Source organism: Hemiscyllium ocellatum, chromosome 2 (genome assembly GCF_020745735.1).
Source record: "Hemiscyllium ocellatum isolate sHemOce1 chromosome 2, sHemOce1.pat.X.cur, whole genome shotgun sequence".
Taxonomy (NCBI): Eukaryota; Metazoa; Chordata; class Chondrichthyes; order Orectolobiformes; family Hemiscylliidae; genus Hemiscyllium; species Hemiscyllium ocellatum.
The window spans coordinates 101,085,469-101,105,971 of record NC_083402.1 but is presented as its reverse complement, the minus strand read 5'-3'; the positions used below and the strand labels follow the sequence as shown (position 1 = coordinate 101,105,971).

At 41.7% G+C, this 20,503-nt stretch overlaps 1 protein-coding gene across 1 annotated transcript in view; it reads right to left on the bottom strand.

Moving 5' to 3' along the window:
* LOC132824441 (multiple PDZ domain protein) overlaps positions 1-20,503 on the bottom strand; it is a 381,408-nt gene that overhangs the window by 278,666 nt on the left and 82,239 nt on the right. The window contains exons 5-8 of the mRNA XM_060838941.1: positions 18,406-18,600; positions 17,475-17,614; positions 10,923-11,136; positions 7,045-7,173 (exon numbers count right to left, since the gene is read on the bottom strand). Coding sequence (XP_060694924.1) covers positions 7,045-7,173; positions 10,923-11,136; positions 17,475-17,614; positions 18,406-18,600 — 678 coding nt within the window. The remainder of the gene's footprint in view (positions 1-7,044; positions 7,174-10,922; positions 11,137-17,474; positions 17,615-18,405; positions 18,601-20,503) is intronic.

Sequence of the window (20,503 nt, the reverse complement as noted above, 5' to 3'; positions counted from 1 at the left end):
TTCAGCAACACTCCCCAGGACCTTACCATTAAGTATAAGTCCTGCTCGATTTGCCTTTCCAAAATGCAGTACCTCACATTTATCTAAATTAAACTCCAACTGTCACTCCTCAGCCCATTGCCCCATCTGATCAAGGTCCCATCATACTTGGAGGTAACCTTCCTGACTGTCCACTACACCTCCAATTTTGGTGTCATCTGCAAACTTACTAACTATACCTCCTATTCACATTATTTATATAAATGATGAAAAGCAGTAGACCCAGCACCAATCCTTGTGGCACTCCACTGGTCACAGGCCTCCAGTCTGAAGGAAACCCTCTACCACCACCTTCTACCTTCGAGCCAGTTCTGTGTCCAAATAGCTAGTTCTCCCTGTATTCTATGAGATCGAACCTTGCTAAGCAGTCTACCATGAGGAACCTTGTTGAGTGTTTTTCTGAAGTCCATGTAGATCACATCCACAGCTCTGCACTCCTAAATCCTCCTTCAAAAAACTCAATCAAGTTTGTGAGACATGATTTCCCATACACAAAGCCATGTTGACTATCCCGAATCAGTCCTTGCCTTTCCAAATCCTTTCCAACCCGTTCATGCTGACCAGATATCCCAACCGAATCCTGTCAGCACCCGACTCATATCCCTCCAAACTCTTCCTATTCATATACCCATCCAGATGCCTTTTAAATGTTGCAATTGTACCAGTCTCCACCACCTCCTCTGGCAGCTCATTCCATACACATACCACCCCTTCTGTGAAAAAGTTGCCCCTTAGATCTCTTTTATATCGTTCCCCTCTTATCCAAAAGCTATACCCTCGAGTTCTGGACTCCACCACCACAAGAAAAATACTCTATCTATTTATCCAAGCCCCTCATGAACCTATATAAGGTCACCCCTCAGCCTCAGCGCTCCAAGGAAAATAGCCCCAGCCTCCTCCAACCCTGGTGACATCCTTGTAAATCTTTTCTGAACCCTTTCAAGTTTCACAACATCCTTCCAATAGGAAGGAGACCAGAATTGCACGCAATATTCCAACAGTGGCCTCACCAATGTACTGTACAGATGCAACATGACATTCCAACTCCTGTACTCAATTCTCTGACCAATAAAAAAAAGCATACCAAACGCCTTCTTCAGATTAGATTAGATTAGATTACTTACAGTGTGGAAACAGGCCCTTCGGCCCAACAAGTCCACACCGACCCGCCGAAGTGCAACACACCCACACCCCTACATTTACCCCTTACCTAACACTACGGGCAATTTAGCATGGCCAATTCACCTGACCCACACATCTTTGGACTGTGGGAGGAAACCGGAGCACCCGGAGGAAACCCACGCAGACACGAGGAGAACGTGCAAACTCCACACAGTCAGTCGCCTGAGTCGGGAATTGAACCCGGGTCTCAGGCGCTGTGAGGCAGCAGTGCTAACCACTGTGCCACCGTACCGCCCACCGTTCACTATCCTATCTACCTGTGACCCCACTCCACTTTCAAAGAGCTATGAACCTGCACTCCAAGGTCTCTTTGTTCAGTAGCACTCCCGAGGACCTTACCATTAAATGTATAAGTCCTGCTAAGATTTGCTTTCCCTAAATGCAGCACCTCACATTTATCTAAATTAAACTCCATCTTCCGCTTCTCAGCCCATCTGCTCAAGATGTCACCAACTGATCAAGATCCCATTGTAATCCAAGCAACCTTCTTCGATGTCCAATTTTGGTGTTATCGGCAAACTTACTAACCGTATCTCTTATGCTCACATCCAAACCATTTATATAAATAATGAAAAGTAGTGGACCCAGCACCGATGCTTGTGGCACTCCACTGGTCACAGGGCCTCTAGTTTGAAAAACAACCCTTCACCATCACCCTCTGTCCTCTACCTTTGAGGCAGTTCTGCATCCAAATGGCTTCTCTAGTAGGTACATCAACATACTGAATCAGAAAATTTTCTTGTACACAGTTAAATTCCTCTCCATCTAAACCCTTAACACAATGGTAATCCCAGTCTATGTTTGGAAAGTTAAAATCCCCGACCAGAACCACCCTATTATTCTTACAGATAGTTGAGGTCTCCTGACAAATTTGTTTCTCAATTTCCCTTTGACTATCAGGGAATCCCAATAAGGGATGCCTTTCGTATTTCTCAGTTCAACCCAAATAACTTCCCTGGATGTATTTCCGGGAGTATCCTCCCGAAGTACAGTTGTAATGCTATCCTTTATCAAAAACGCCAATCCTCTTCCTCTCTTGCCTCCCTTTCCATCTTTCCTGCAGAATTTGTATCCTGGGGCATTAAACTGGAAGTCCTTTCTATCCCTGAGCCAGTTTCTGCAATTATTCTGAAATCCCAGTCCCATGTTCCTAACCATGCCCTGAGTTCATCTGGCTTCCCTGTTAGGCTTCTTGCATTGAAATCATTGCATGTTTAATATATCAGTCCTAACTTTTTCTCTGCTTTGTCACTACCTGCCCTAACTGTTTGACTCGCTTCTATCCTCAACTGCACCAGTCTCAGATTGATCTCTTTCCTCACGATCTCCCTGGGTCCCAACACCCGACCTTAATAGTGTAAATCCTCCTGAGTAGCTCAAGCAAATACCCCAGCCATTATGATTAGATTAGGTTAGATTCCCTACAGTATGGAAACAGGCCCTTCAGCCCAACAAGTCCACACCAATACTCTGAAGAGTAACTCACCCAGACACATTCCCTGTATTTACCCCTATGACCAATTCACCTAACTTGCACATCTTTGGATTGCAGGAGGAAACTGGAACACCCGGAGGAAACCCACGCAGGTACGGAGAGAATGTGCAAACACCACACAGTCAGTTATCCAAGGCAGGAATCAAACCTGGGTCCCCGGCGCTGTGAGGCAGCAGTGTTAACCACTGAGCCACCGTGACCCCTGAGAATCTATCATGTTTGAAATGGGGATAGCCACAGAAGACTCCTCACTACCTGCCTACCTCTCTTACCTCTCATGGAGCTAACCCATCTATATGACTGTATCTGCCACTTTTCTCCCTTAGTATAACTGCCACTCATCATATCTCCTTGCTCTTGTAAATTCCTCATTGCCTCTGACTGTCTCTCGAACTAATCCATTCGATCTGATCGGATTCGCAACCATCGGCATTTCTTGCAAATATTATCCCCAGTAACATTATCCTCATAAACTCTCCCTAAACTCCTCCATCCAACAAGAAGAGCATATCATTCTACTAAAGGCTATTTTTGCTTCTTTCAATCTACACACCCAGTGTCTTATTCCTCTACATTCCACTGCTTCAGGCTAACTTAATATTTATGACTTACATTTATAAATTTAATCAGGACATATCTCAAAATAACATATAATCAAGAAAGAACCCACTCCACTCACTACTGCAAACTTACTGTTAGGCCACACTTAAAATATTCACTTATCCGTCTGGCATTGTAGTTACTGCTTTAGACACCATCTATTGGTAAGAATTTAGATGTTGCTGGTGTTGGTACAGTATGGTTGTCTCTGCTGCTCCTCACTAGTGGTTAATACTACTGTTATAAAGTTGCCCCCATGGAGGGAGTAACAACCATTAGCAGAGTTTGAGCATTAGTTAGCAAGCAGAAAACAGACAGCAGGCATAATAGGCCATTCAAAGTTGGCAAGATGTAATGAGTAGAATGTCACAGGAAAAATTCTAGTCCTCAGCTATTTACATTCTATGATGATTTGAATGTCAGCAAGAAAATTATGAAAGCAAAATGTGCCGTTGAGACAAGCTGAAAAGTAAGTCATGAAAACAACATAATGCATCTGCAAAAGCATGTAAATAAGCTAATGTGAATTTGTCTACTTTGGCAAGAAGATTAGAAAAGTAGCAAAAAGCACTTGCAGGCTCAAGCATAGACGGCTCAGAGGACCTGGCACATGAGTCACAATAAGTTGGTACGTAGGTACAATAACAGCAATTTTTTCAAGAGGAATGGAATGTAAAGTAGAGATGCTTTTTTTTACAATTTGATAGATTATCGGTGAGTTCATATCTAGAATACCACAGATGGATTTCATCTGTTTACTTAAGAAATGACAATTGCATTAGAAGCAGTTCACAGAAGGTGACTAATACTTGGGATCAACATTCCCTGTAAACTGTGTCAATGAATTGACTACTGGCACTGTTATGCACAGACCTTGAAGATCTACCAAACAAAAAATTAGAAGAGTATATTGCTTGGGAAGGGGTGTTATCTTTGAGGAAAAGATGAATAGATTGGACCAACAAAGCTTAGATGAATAAAGGGCAACCTTATTGAAATATACACAACCTAATAGGGTAGATGCTGAAAGGATAATTCTTGTGGCATAGGTTATAACTAGGGAAACAGTTTAAAAATAAGTGGTCTCTCATTTAAGATGCAAATGAGCAGAACTTTTTTTTTGCCCCTCTGGGGGCCATGAGATCGTGCAACTCTCCTTCCCAAGAACTACTGAAGTCAGTGCTATCCAATATTTTTAAGGCAGAGATTGCATACAAGGGAACTAAAGGGTACTGGAGGTAGGCAGGACACCAGAGTCAAGGCCACAATCAGATCAGCTGCAATATTATCAAATGACGGAGTCCACTCAAGGGGCTGAATGTCCTCACCATGTTCCTAATTGCAGCTTCACATGTCCCACATCTCAGGAATATGAGCTCCAAGGTACATTACATCCAAAATTTGAAAATAACCCGGGGCCTATGCACCCTACAAAGAGGCAGGCACCCGCATGGGCCCCAGCTATGCCTGCCTCTTCGTAGGATATGTGGAACAGTCCATCTTCCGCAGCTACACTGGCACCATTCCCCACCTTTTCCTCCACTACATCGATGACTGTATTGGCGCTGCCTCGTGCTCCCACGCGAAGGTTGAACAGTTCATCCACTTTACCAACCCTTTCCACCCCGACCTCAAATTTACCTGGACCGTCTCAGACTCCGCCCTCCCCTTCCTAGACCTCTTCATTTCTATCTCGAGCGACTGAATCAACATGGACATTTACTATAAACCGACTGACTCCCACAGCTACCTAGACTACACTTCCTCCCACCCTGCCCCCTGTAAAAACGCCACCCCATATTCACAATTCCTTCGTTTCCGCTGCATCTGCTCCCAGGAGGAGCAGTTCCAACATCGAACAACCCAGATGGCCTCCTTCTTCAAAGACCGTAATTTCCCCCCAAATGTGGTCGACGATGCCCTCCACCGCATCTCCTCCACTTCCCGCTCCTCCGCCCTTGAGCCCCGCCCCTCCAATCGCCACCAGGACAGATGTGTGCGGCACGGTGGCACAGTGGCTAGCACTGCTGCCTCACAGCGCCTGAGACCCGGGTTCAATTCCCGACTCAGGCGACTGACTGTGTGGAGTTTGCACGTTCTCCCCGTGTCTGCGTGGGTTTCCTCCGGGTGCTCTGGTTTCCTCCCACAGTCCAAAGATGTGCGGGTCGGGTGAATTGGCCATGCTAAATTGCCCGTAGTGTTAGATAAGGGGTAAATGTAGGGGTCTGGGTGGGTTGCGCTTCGGCGGGTCGGTGTGGACTTGTTGGGCCGAAGGGCCTGTTTCCACACTGTAAGTCTAATCTAATCAGAACCCCACTGGTCCTCACCTACCATCCCACCAACCTCCACATACATCTTATCATCCGTCGTCATTTCCGCCACCTCCAAATGGACCCCACTACCAGAGATATATTTCCCTCCCCTCTCCTATCAGCGTTCCGAAAAGACCACTGCCTCCGTGACTCCCTTGTCAGGTCCACACCCCCCACCAACCCAACCTCCACTATCGGCACCTTCCCCTGCAACCACAAGAAATGCAAAACGTGTGCCCACACCTCCCCCCTTACTTCCCTCCAAGGTTCCAAGGGATCCTTCCATATCCGCCACAAATTCACCTGCACCTCCACACACATCATTTCCTGCATCCACTTCACCCGATGTGGCCTCCTCTATATTGGGGAGACAGGCCGCCTACTTGAAGAACGTTTCAGAGAACACCTCTGGGACACCCGGACCAGCCAACCCAACCACCCCTTGGCTCAACATTTCAACTCCCCCTCCACTCCACCAAGGACATTTAGGTCCTTGGACTCCTCCATTGCCAGACCATAGCAACATGACGGCTGGAGGAAGAGCGCCTCATCTTCCACCTAGGAACCCTCCAAACACAAGGGATGAACTCAGATTTCTCCAGTTTCCTCATTTCCCCTCCTCCCACCTTGTCTCAGTCCCAATCCTCAAACTAGCACCACCTTCCTAACCTGCAATCTTCTTCCTGACCTCTCCGCACCCACCCCCACTCTGGCCTATCACCCTCACCTTAACCTCCTTCCACCGATCACATTTCCAATGCCCCTCCCCCAAGTCCCTCCTCCCTACCTTTTATCTTAGCCTGCTTGGCACACTTTCCTCATTTCTGAAGAAGGGCTCATGCCCAAAACGTCGATTCTCCTGCTCCTTGGATGCTGCCTGACCTGCTACGCTTTTCCAGCAACACATTTTCAGCTTTCATTTACATAAACAATTAAGCAAAAATCTGTCATTGAGGCTGGTTAAATGCATTACAATTTTGCTCTATCAAGGCTTCCAAGTATCAGTTTTATTTTCAGCAACACTCCACTGTGCTCTTCCTTGGTTGATCCTTGACAGTTCCAGTTTGGAAAATCCACACATGGCTTGTTAAAACTAGAAAGTTCACCTGAACTTTGTCAACTGACATTTGAATATATTAATCAATAACCCAACAGCTCAACATGGATTCTTGCTTGGCTTTTCCCCATTTTTAAACCTGGAAGGAATGCGGTTCCCAAACAGTTGCCATTTTTTTGAAATTTTAATCCTCTATCCTCAGCCAAATTTGTTGAATCTTAGCAGTTAAAGTGCACTCTTAAGAGTTAGTAGAAATTCCACGAATAAAACTGCACTTTCCATCTCAATAAAACCACGAAGGTGGGTAGCACTGATGCAATTACATACCCAGCAAAGCAACTGAATTTTAAAACTCTTACCAGGTCAGCAACTCCTCCAGGTAAAATAGTCTTCACAATTACACCAGTTGTTCTTCCACCTACTATTCCAAATCCCAAACCACAACCATCATTTACTAGCTCAATTGTTTCAACAGTCTGCCAGTGGACCTGTTAGGAATAAAACGTAGTCTGCAGTGCTCATATATACAACACAATTCTATGTCACTACATTCAAATTTTGATAAAGGCAGATAACACATCTACTCAGTATACTATATAAACATATACCTCTACAAAAGCATTTATACAACAAACCACTTCAGGTTTATGGAGGACAATAGTAGGCATTATTCAAATATCAGTCTCCGATATGGACAGATGAAGCAGTTGAAATATAAAATTAACCTAGGTACCTCAACCAAAACAAAACCCCGCTACATGCATCGCACAATCTAATTCTACAATAGCATCATAAAATAATGTGTATTTACATTTTTCAAATACTGTTGGCTGTAAAAATGAAATAAAAACTGAAGAATAAATTTTAATAAAGAGACCGTCATTCTGCAAGTTTATAAAAGTCACTTCACATTTCTCCCTCATTATTGATATGATTTGGAGACAATTTTTCAATGTATAATTTCAGTTACATCACACTGCAAATTTTTGCTATAAATTCTGTGTTACGATCGAACCCTCCACTACCACCTGATGGAGTGTCGCTCCGAAAGCTAGTGTGCTTCCAATTAAACCTGTTGGACTATAACCTGGTGTTGTGAGATTTTTAACATTATTGAAATGGTTATGTTTCCCTTTCCTTTGTTAGTGTTGGGGCTACCCATTAGATTAGACTTACAGTGTGGAAACAGGCCCTTCGGCCCAACAAGTCCACACCGACCCGCCGAAGCGAAACCCACCCATACCCCTACATTACCCCTTACCTAACACTACGGGCAATTTAGCATGGCCAATTCACCTGACCCGCACATCTTTGGACTGTGGGAGGAAACCGGAGCACCCGGAGTAAACCCACGCAGACACGGGGAGAACATGCAAACTCCACACAGTCAGTCGCCTGAGTCGGGAATTGAACCCGGGTCTTCAGGCGCTGTGAGGCAGCAGTGCTAACTACTGTGCCACCGTGCCGCCCACGATGCCACCGTGCCGCCCACATGGTTCTTTGTTAATATAAAATTGCTGTCTGTGGATTTTAGTTGATGAAAATGGCCAAAACTTGTTAGCTAAAGCAGTAATTTACATAGTCAGAATGGCCTTTGAACTCATAGCAATCAGATAAGGTACAAATCGCAAAAATCACACAACAGAATGTGAATAAGAAGCAGCAAAAAAACCTCACAGGTTATAAAAGAACAATTCTGACAAAAGGGACATCCTTGAGAAGTATTGATTGATTCACTTGCAAGAGGGGCTCCTAAGTTTGCTGTTTAATATGGAAAACAGCAGGGGAGGATAGACATGACTCACATTAGTCAACGTCCTTTAGATGATTATAATCACATATAAACTAATATATAATAAGAATAATGGAGTTTTATCTCTAACCAACATTAAGGGATTTAACTGAATTCCTATTGACAGAGCCTGAGACAGTAAGGAGAAGCCCTCAGTCTATGAAGAGGGAGACTTGAATAACAAATGCAGAAGTCAGCAGCTTTGGAATGTGGTTGAATAAGATGCATTGTGAGAATACACAGATGGGTATAAAGGTGTCCAGTGAACATCATGAGATCATGGCAAGACTTATAACTGTCCATCAACTGATCACAGTCACAACTGATGTGAATGAATCTGTATGCAATTAATAATATGGTCTACTTGTAAATGCTAAGGCAGATTGAAAACACATATTTATGTCTTTCCTTTGTTTAATGAAGCAGCTTCTGGACCCCCAGAAGTTTTCTGCCTACCAATCTAAAATAATGAAGCTCTTGCATTCTGGAAGTAGATGTGGATCTTCAGTGATTTAGTTAGTCACTCTGCTCAAATAAATACACTATCTACAAAACAAAATGAGTTTGGACAGCAGGTTGGGAAGCAGAGAGACAGTCACAGGAGGTAGAGGAAAGAGAGAGATAAATAATGTAGTAGATGTAGAACAAAACAGCCTCGACAACAGAGTCAATATTATGAAGACCAAAGAGCACATCAACATAGATCAAGACATAAGCAGCAGCAATCGCGAATACAAGGTCTTGGCTAGTAGAAGGTTAAGAGGATGGTTTTGGTTTTAGCAACATAAAGCTAAAGGGATGTTGTCCCATTTATTCCTGTCATATAAGCTCTGCATGTATACAATATCTTTTGGATCAATAGAAGAGCTGTTACATAATTACTAGATTATATTTAGCTATATAAAGGTAGGTAAAAACAAGGACTGCAGATGCTGGAAACCAGAGTCTAGATTAGAGTGGAGCTGGAAAAGCACAGCAGGTCAGGCAGCATCCGAGGACCAGGAAAATCGACGTTTCTAGCAAAAACCCTTTATCAGGAATATTTAGCTATAGCAGAATGTTTTGATATATATTGAAAGGAACCACATATACCCAGAGAGTGCACCAAGACTGCACACCTGGTACAGAAGGTTGTGGTGTGGGAGAAATCTGCTGTAGGTGATGTAGCACCCAAGTTACAAGAAGTATAAGCAGAAGCAAGAGACTGTACAACTGTTAGTAGTAAACTGGAGGGAAGGAAGTCTGATAAGCATGAAATAATCAGTGATGTGAAACACAACTAGATGACTAAAGGAAATGGGGCCACAACAAATGAATATACTATAATAGAACAAAGTACTGTGGATGCTTGAAATCCAAAACAAAAACAGAAATTGCGAGAGAAACTCAGCAGATCTGGCTGCATCTGTGGAGAGACAAGAGTTAACATTTTGAGTCCAATAAATCTTCAGATTTGAAAATTGTTCACTGAACTTGAAATATTAACACTGCTTTCTATCCACAGATGCTGCCAGACTTGCTGAGTTTCTGTAACAGAGGGATTCAGTAGCGTGTGTGGTGTAAAAACAAATGAGAATAGCAGCAAAATTGTGTTTCTGACAACAAAGCAGAATATTGAATGAAGGATTAAAATGTTTTTTAAAAATGTAGTAATAACAATAGTCTTGGATGAGATGAGAATATTACATAAAATACTGTGACACAAAGACAAAATTTATGTTTAAGAGTTGGTTTTCTGAAAAGATATGCCTTGATAGATGTGCCAATGGTACTTCATAGTAGCACACAACATAAAACAGATGGCTGCTCACATTGGGAGCACCAATTTCGACTGAAGTCTCCGCAAGTGTGAACAGAATGTTGACACTATTTCATACAATTAGTAAACTTACGTTCCAAATAAACTCAAAATCAGCACTAACTAAAAACCGTGGCAGCAAGTTTAGAAATATGCTTAAGAACGTTGCACCAAGACGTTTTTCTAATAAATAAGATTTTACAAATTTCCGTTCCTCTCTCATCATATTCACCACCTGCAATTAAGATCACAAGATGGAGTGCTGATGGGTATGATGGCAGGAAGAGAAGGTGTCCTACTCTCTGCTCCTACTGCATTCTCCACAGCAATATGGCTAACACTGTAATTTTTGTTGATATTATATAGGAAACCATTTGCAGCAAAATTATAATGGCTTTGTTAACTGGCCTCAAGTATGCTTGAAAATGAAAGACAGTTAGCATAAAATCACATTTAATGTTTTCACACATCAGATTTTCTCAAAATATAGACAAAAGAATAAATGAATTTTAAAATTAAAATTCAAAATATTCGAGAAACATGGTTTTAAATACTGTGAATTAGATTATCTATAACATCACCTTTCTTTGTGCTTTCAATAACTTAAACGCAACTCAACTTGTATTTCATACACTTACTAAACTTACAGTAGAAGAATGGGCAGAGAGTGTACTTGCATCCGATGGTGTACGTGAAGCTCCTGGACTGGTCAAACATGGAACAGATCCTCTGGCAACCACTAACTGAATCTGTTCAGTGGCTTTCTGCAGGAGGCCAATAGCTTGTTGATGAGTGACAGTCTGGTCTAGGACCTGTCTGTTGATAGCTAGGATTTGGTCTGATTCCTTTAGTTTGCCATCTCTATTAAAAGAGTATAGAGATGAAATATTTAATGTCATTTAATACATACCATGTTTTAATGATTTTCATTTCCCCTGGTTAACTTCAATAAATAGTTTTTTTACAACATCAAACAAAACAGAATGTTGGCTGTGGCCTAAATTTCAATGTAAATCACGAGTAGGTTCCATGAAGAAGGCAAGGAAAAAAATAGTTTCAGAGCTTTTAATAACCACGAAATGAATGACATCAGCACTTAAAAAGAAAAACTTACTCAACTTCTTGCCTACAAGTCATTTCATGGCACAATTTCCATCGAGGAGATCAAAAACGTAGTCAAAAAGATTAAAAATTGATTTAAAAAAACTGCAACAAATTGGTGTTACAAGTATATTTTACTGTCTAATTCTATAGCTTTTCTTATTATAGAGCTGCATTAACTAAAGCAGCTCTGTATTGTGCTCTGAGTGCTTCTAGAAGCATGAAAGGAAAGACTTTAAAGGGATGAGACAGACTAAAAAAATTTGCCATTTCACATCCAATCACGCCACAAGGGGTTTTGTCTGTATATAACGTGACTTTGGTAAATTCGACTTAATAATTAGATTAAATTATGTAATTTACATGCGCTTGACAAATTCATCTTGTAATTAAGGACAAAAGGGTAACTAGAGAGAGAATAGGGTCCATCAAAGATCAACGCAGCAGCCTTTGTGTGGAGCCATAGGAGATAGTGGAGATACAAAATGAGTATTTTGCATCAGAGCTTACTACGGAAAAGGACATGAAAGATATAGAATGTAGGGAAATAGATAGTGACATCTTCAAAAGTGTCCATATTACAAAGGAGGAAGTGCTGGATGTCTTGAAACACATAAAAGTTGATAAATCCCCAGGACTTGATCAGGTGTACCCTAGAACTCTGTGGGAAGCTAGGGAAGTGATTGCTGGGCCTCTTGCTAAGATATTTGTCACAGGTGAAGTGTCGGAAGACTGAAGATTGGCTAACATGGTGCCAATATTTAAGAAAGGTGGTAAGGACAAGCCAGGGAACTATAGACCAGTGAGCAAGTTAGAAGAAGGAATCCTGAAGGACAGGATGTACATGTATTTGGAAAAGCAAGGACTGATTAGGGATAGTCAATATGGCTTTGTGCGTGGGAAATTATGTCGCATGAACTTGATTGAGTTTTTTGAAGAAGTAACAAAGAGGATTGATGAGGGCGCAGTGGAGGGCACAGTAATCTATATGGACTCCAGTAAGGCGGCCGGCAAGGATCCCTATGGGAGACTGGTTAGCAAGATTAGATCTCATGGAATACAGGGAAAATTAGCCATTTGTACACAGAACTGGCTCAAAGGTAGAGGACAGAGGGTGGTGGTGGAGGGTTGTTTTTTCAGATTAGAGGCCTGCGACCAGTGGAGTGTCACAAGGATTGGTGTTGGCTCCACTACCTTTCGTCATTTATATAAATGATTTAGATGTGAGTATAAGAGGTATAGTTAGTAAGATTGCAGATAACACCAAAATTGGAGGTGTAGTGGACAGCAGAGAAGGTTACCTTGGATTATATTGGGATCTTGATCAGATGAGCAAATGGGCTGAGAAGTGGCAGATGGAGTTTAATTCAGTTTAATTTAATTTAATGCAGCATTGGGGAAACCAAATCTCAGCAAGACTTATACACTTAATGGTAAGGTCCTGGGGAGTGTTGCTGCACAAAGAGACCATGGAGTTCAGGTTCATAGCTCCTTGAAAGTAGAATGACAGGAGAATAGGATGTAGAAGACAGCGTTTGGTATGCTTTCCTTTATTGGTCAGAGTATTGAGTACAGGAGTTGGGAGGTCATGTTGTGGTTGTACAGGACATTGGTTCGGCCACCGTTGGAATATTGCGTGCAATTCTGGTCTCCTTCCTATCGGAAGGATGTTGTGAAACTTGAAAGGGTTCAGAAAAGATTTACAAGGATGTTGCCAGGGTTGGAGGTTTTGAGCTATTGGGAGAGGCTGAATAGGCTCGGGCTGTTTTCCCTGGAGTATCGGAGGCTGTGGGATGACCTTATAAAGGTTTATAAAATCATGAGGGGCATGGATAGGATAAATAGACAAGGTGTCTTCCCTAGGGTGGGTGAGTCCAGAACTAGACTGCATAGGTTTAGGGCGAGAGGGGAAAGATATAAAAGAGACCAAAGGAGCAACTTTTTCACGCAGAGGGTGGTGCGTGCGTGGAATGGGCTGCCAGAGGAAGTGGTGGAGGCTAGTACAATTGCAACATTTAAAAGGCATCTGGATGGGTATGTGAATAGGAAAGGTTTGGAAGCATATGGGCTGGGTGCTGGCAGGTGGGACTAGATTGGGTTGAGATATCTTGTCGGCATCTGGTGGACCTGTTTCCATGCTGTATATATCTATGACTCTAATAATAGTGCCTAAAAACTTAAAATCTAGTTACAATGTGAACATAAATCAGAGAAAAGTCTCCTCGTGACATCAGCAAGTGTTTCAATTCAAGGTCTCATTGGTAGCGGCATACCACCAATTAATTCAAGATCGTAAATCAATCAGGTGTCTCAATGTCAAATCTTATAACAGGACAATGCAGAAGGTGGCTGCTTGGCTAACCGAGACTACTTTGGGTTTTCAAAATGCAATTCAGTCAAGTGCCAATCCCACCTGTTGACACATGTCACTGCACTTTTTCCCCCACCCCCCAAGTATTTGTGAACTTTGCTTTGAAGGCTACTCAAGCATCTGTTTCTACAGCCACAATGTATTCTAAATTGTACTCATGTATATAAATGTTTTTCTCATTGTCCCCTCCAGTACTTTTATCAGTCATGTTAGACCTATACACACTGGTTCTGGATTTCTTAGTTCTGAGACTTTTATCTTCCATTCATATTTGCCCTTTTAAACTGCTTGCCTATGTCTTTGAGATCTGTTACAAGTGTTCCTCATTCTTATCAACATTTTAAACATGCATACCTTCTGTGAACATTAAAATTTACATCCTATATATCCATGTTCAGCTCAGTGATGTACACCAAAAAATCATAGGTCTTATTGCCAGCAGAATTCTAATGTATACTTACCTTCCAATCTGAAAAAAAAACTATTAAACATTATTTTCTGCTTAATGGTCCTTATCTATTATTAAATTCAAATTGCCACTATTCATTTAATTAAATAATGTTTAATTTTTCTAGCTAGTCTTTAGAAACATTGAAAATAGGAGGAGGAGAAGACCATTTGGCACTTGAGCCTGCTCTGCCATTATGATTATGGCTAATTATCCATGTCAATACCCTGTTCCTATTTTCACCCTACACCCTTTGAGCCCAAGGAACTACGCCTAACTATTCCTTGAAAAGACTTAATGTTTGTCTTCAACCTTTTTCTGTGGCAAAGAATTCCTCAGGCTCACTACATCCGAGCTGAAAAGGTTTCCCCTCATCTCAGGCCTGCCCCATATGCTTTAGGGAGATGGAGAAGTCAATGTATTGGGTACAACCCTTGTTCCGGACTTGAGGTGGGGGTTGGGGGGAATGCTTGGGGTGGGAAGAGTATCAGAATGGTGAGGTGCTGATAGGTAGTGTTCCCCAATTCTTCTGCCGTTATATCGATGACTGCATCCTGCACCCAGGTTGAACTGGAGCAGTTAATGAAATTCACCAACAACTTCCACTAGCCCCTCAAATTCGCTTGGTCTATCTCGGACACCTCCCTCCTCTTTCTTGACCTCTCCGTTTCCATCCCCGGCAACAGTTTATGGACCAACATTTACTATAAACCATAAACTCCCACAGCTATCTGAACTACACCTCCTTCCACCCTACATCCTGCAAAACCTCCATCCTGTAAACCCAATTCCTCCATCTCCATTGCATCTGCTCTGACGAGGAGATATTCAAACTCTCAAATATCCTAGATGTCCTTCTATAACTTTTCTTTCCTCTCCTGTCATCCAGACAGCCTTCCTCCGCACCTTCTCCATTCCCCACTCCATCGTCCGAAACTCCAACCCATCACCACTCCCCTCCCAAAGCAAACTAGGGTCCTCCTTGTCCTCACTTTCCATTCCATCAGTCATTGCATCTAATGTGTCATCCTCAAAACACTTCCGCCAATTTCAATTCAACCCCACCTCTAAACAGACCTTCCAAATGAAAGAGAAGTTCACCTGCATTTCCTCCAAACTAGTCTACTGCATCCGGTGTTCCCGATGTGGTCTTCTCTACATCGGCAAGTCCCAACATAGATTATGAGTCCATTTCCGAGCATCCTCACCGGGTTCGAAACAGCTACTCTGATTTCCTGGCCACTGCTCATTTCAATTTCCCCTCCCACACTGCCTCCGCCATGTCCCATCCTCAGCCTCCTTCATTGCTGCAGTGAATCAGACTGTAAATTAGAGGAACAACACCTCATCTTTCACTTGGGTGGCCTACAGCCCAGAAGACTTAGCATTGAGTTCTTGAATTATAAATAATCTTCCCACCCATCCTCCAGCTCCCTTTCCAACCCCACCTCCTCCCTTCCACTCCATAAACCAATCAGATTCATCCTTGCCATCAACCAACCAGGATATACCCACTACCTGCATTCACCTTTCACTACCTCACCATCCTGCTACTCTCCACACTCCAACCTCCCCCCACACCCCCCTTATCCCCACATCTAGCCCAGAGGAGGGTTATAGCCGAAATATTAACTTCTCTAACTCCTGATGCTGCCTGGCTTGCTGTGCTCTTCCAGCCTCCTGTTTGTCTACTTTGGACTCCAACATCTGCAGTTTTTGACTCCTGGTCATTGCTGCATTTATCCTGTAAAGCCCCGTTAGAATTTTACAGATTTCTCTGAGAAATCTCCTCATTCTTCTAAACTCCAGTGCATATAACCCTAACTAATGCAAACTCTCTTCATATGTCAGTCCTGCAATCTTAAGAAACAGTCTAGTACATTTTTAGAGCACTATCTCCATACCCAAAGTCATCTTTCCTCAGATAAGGACACCAGAACTGCAAACAATACTCCAAATGAGGTCTCACTAAAATCCTGTACAACAGTAGCAAGGCATCCCTTCTCCTGTCCACGAATCCTCTTGCTGGCCAACATATCATTTTGCTTTCTTCACCATATGCTACACCCACATGCTAACTTTCAGCAACTGGTATACAAGGATCCATGTCTCATTGCACTGACTTCTTTCCAAATCTATCACCATTCAGCTGATGTCTTTCTGGTTTTACTACCAAGGTAGGTGGCATCACACTTGCACTTCACCTGCGATACATTTGTCCACAAACAATAAATCATCACTGCATCCTCCTCATAGCCCATTGTCCTAGTCAGCTTTACGTGGACTGAAAACTTCGATATATTACATTTAGCTCCCTTATCTAAATCACTGATCTTCTAATAGAATCATAGAATCCCTACAGTGTGGAAATAGGCCCTTCAGCAGACAAGTCCACACCAACCCTCCAAAGAGCATCACACCCAGATCCATTCTCCTACATTTACCCCTAATTGATGCACCCAACCTGAACATCCCTGAAAACTACGGGCAATTTAGCATGATCAATTCACCTAATTTGCACATCTTTGGACTGTGAGAGGAAATTGGAGCACTCCGATGAAACCCACGCAGACATGGGGAGAGAATGTGCAAACTCCACACAGACAGTCGCCCAAGGCTGGAATCGAACCTAGGTTCCTGGCACTGTTAGGCAGCAGTGCTAACCATTTAGTCGTTGTGCTGCCCTTTGGTTTATATAGGTAACCCACTTCAATACTATTTACAAGAAACTATATGGCACTGTGGCAAAGATGTGGAAAAAGTATATACTTTTAACTCAATATTCAATTGTTTCGGTCATTTTAGAATTTATTTCGAAATTCACCATTACAGTCGTGTTGTAAGTGGTCATAATTCCATACACTGGCTGTTGGTCTTCTTTAATAATTAGTGCAATTAACAATTGTAGGATGGCAACAAGTCTGTATCACTTGATTCCTGAAAACGTGGCTCATCTTGCAGTTACGCCCTCTGTCTGTGCTCTCATTCTGTGCTCTGAAGCGCTTTCAAAGTTAGGGAAGATCTAAAGTAAGCTAAATATTTATTTCAGCTTCATTAGTCTAAGTTGAAACATAATTACAAAGAAACAAGTTTAAATACTTCAATTGAAAAAACAGTAACAAAGAAAATCAATGGGATTCCAGTTATAACATTCTGGTTGTTATTCTGCAAATTTGTTTGGCGAGACATCAGCATATTTAAGAATTAAAAGTCAAAATTCAAGCTACACACATGGAAAAGAGACCACACATTGATGGGAATCTAAAGAAAAGTTCTTACCTTACTGACATATTGCCTTCTTGGACTTCTTGGACAAAGATCCCCAGTTCTCCCTTATTTTCACTCTCAAGTCCAACAACACTGAACCCCAGACCATCGCAGGCAGGTTTCATCAAATTTACCTTTTCAATGGAACGACCCTAGTGGGATGGAGACTCTGGTCACTACTAGCAAAAATAGATTTTCTATCGTACAACAATTTAAAGTAATATTGAATATTAACCAGAACTGGAATTTTCAATATCCTCCGCAACCATCAATTATTACATAAAATCTTAATGTTGTCAATCTGAAATGACTGCAGAAGAATGCTGAAGCTTGAAGCATGCTCCCAGTATACATCAAGGCGTGTTTTCGATCAATTCCTAATATAAACTACTACGAACTAATAAGGATTTTTCATTTATTGACAACACTCGATCCAAGATTTTGCTGTCTACCCAAAACAATAAAAAGTTTGTCTCTCATTTGGAGGAAACCATTCCAGCTTGAACTTCAGATTAATTGAAGGGCAATCCAAAAATTGAATTCGCAGATAAGAAATTTCAAGTCACATTTGAAGACTGGCTCAGGATGTGAGCTGCCGTTTCTAATGAAAGAAAACAGAAATAACCAACAGGTTTAAAAAAAAAACAAAGATTTAATTTAGCCTGGTGAAAATATATTTGACAGTGAAACTATTGTTAATAGTAGTTTTTAATTCTCCTTTTTTTCCTTCAACACTTCCAGACATTGGAATTAACTAACACAGGGCAACAGAAATAAAGAAACAGATAGTTAATACAAATCAAAAAAAGTGGTGATGAGAGAAACTATGGTCAGTAGGTGTCTGAAAACTTTGAAATTAAGTTAGGTTGAAAGAACATACATTAAATAGGCCAGATAGTGTCCAACATTAGTTACTTCGTGCTACATTGATTCATCTTCTTACATGGGCCATTTTTCTCAAAATCTGCTCAAATTCTTCATTGGACTGCGCTGAGGTTTCATGTTCAATTTCTTTATTCCCATTCTGCTGAGCTATCACGTACGATTCATTTAGTGGAGATGAAACAGAAGTAACAGGAGAGCCAACAGCCTGAGAAAGATCAATGCCTGAAGGTATGGCAGGTGGCACAATATTCACCTGTTTTTGAAAAAAGTACAATGTCACGTAAGCTGTACAATAGTTGGCATCAAATCATTGCATACAAATTCAAAACTCCCACTATATGCTGTCATGAGACCAAGAAAAGATATTTAGAAATTATTCTATATTTGTTTATTTATAATAAGTCACTGGGGTAATATTCCAACTGCAAATACCAAACCACATCCACGTGTGGTAAACAAAAATTCTTCACTTGGATGTGCTTTGGTATGGATGTTCCACTTTCTCTGCAGAGGAAGACCAGGCAAGATTCCCAAATATCTCAGCTAGACAACAGGATGCAGCCTTCAATACTTGTACAAGACCAACACATGGCAACAGCTCATGTCACTTCAAGTCAGGTAGCCTTCCCCAATTATCTCAGTTATATTCTTTTTTTGTCCAACTAATGTAATTATGGTGTGCGGCACTGCTGCCTCACAGCACCAGAGACCTGGTTCAATTCCCGCCTCAGGTGACTCTGTGTGGAGTTAGCACATTCTCCCCGTGTCTGCGTGGGTTTCTTCCGGGTGCTCCGGTTTCCTCCCACAATCCAAAAATGTGCAGGTTAGGTGAATTGGCCATGCTAAATTGCCCATAGTGTTAGGTGAAGGGGTAAATGTTGGGGAAATGGGTCTGGGTGGGTTGCGCTTCGGCAGGTCGGTGTGGACTTGTTGGGCCGAACGGCCTGTTTCCACACTGTAAGTATTCTAATCTATATCCAAGATGCTGCTGTGTAAATTCTTCATAACCAGGATGTTGCTTAGGCTGGAGGATCCGAATCTCTACAGTGTGGAAACAGGTTGGTTGGCCCATTGAGTCTACACCGACCCTCCAAACAGCATCCCACCCAAACGCAACCCCGTACTCTATCTCTGTAATCCCGCATTTACCAGGCTAATCCACCTAGCCTGCACATGTTTGCACTGTTAATAAGAAATGAAATTCAGATAGTTGAGGGAAATAATCTCGGCTTGAATAATATAGAATCTATTTGGATGTTGGTAAATCATACCAAGGAAAATTTACAGATCTCAAAATAGTGGCCACACTTTGGAAAAGACTATAAATCAACAAATAGTAGGAGCATGTGAAAGGAATATAGCAACAATTAGAGTGGATTTCAATTCTCATACTGATTAAGTTAATCAAATTAGGAAGAGTTGCTACAACAAATTCATGGAGTGCATTACAGATATTTTCCTGTATTAATGGGTCATGGAACCAACCAGGGAACAAGCTATTCTGCGGCTGGTATTGGGTAATAAGGCAGGTTTAATACATGAACTCAGAATAAAAGATCCCCCAAGAAGGAACGATTATTACATGACTATTATATTATTATGTTATTTCATGACTTAAAAATATATCCGACGAAGGAGGAAAGATTAGAAGAGAGGGTTAAACTAACCTTGGCTAATTAACAAAATTAAGGAGTATATTCATTTGAAAGAAAAACTATATAAAGGGGCAACAGTGATAGCCCAAAGAACTGTGATAAATTCAAATTCAAAGATATTTTGACCATCCCACTAACCAAGAGATAGTGGAGATGTGGGGAAAAAGTGTATGCATTGGTTGTATTTTTCCAAACTTCTTGAATTGTAGAGCAATACTGCAGGATTCAAAAACTGGCAACGTGACAATCCTATTCAAAAAGGCAGGGAGTCAAAAAGAGTGTAATCACAGCCGTTTAGTCTAACATATTTTATTGGAAAAAATGTTTGAATAAATTAAGGTGTGGACAAAGTCAGAAGTCACACGACACCAGGTTACAGTTTAACAGGTTTATCTGAAATCACAAACTTTCAGAGCGCTGTTCCTTCATCAGGTGAAGTCAAGAGTGAAGACCGAATCAATTAAGGAAGCAATAGCAGCATAGTTGGAAAACCATAATCTA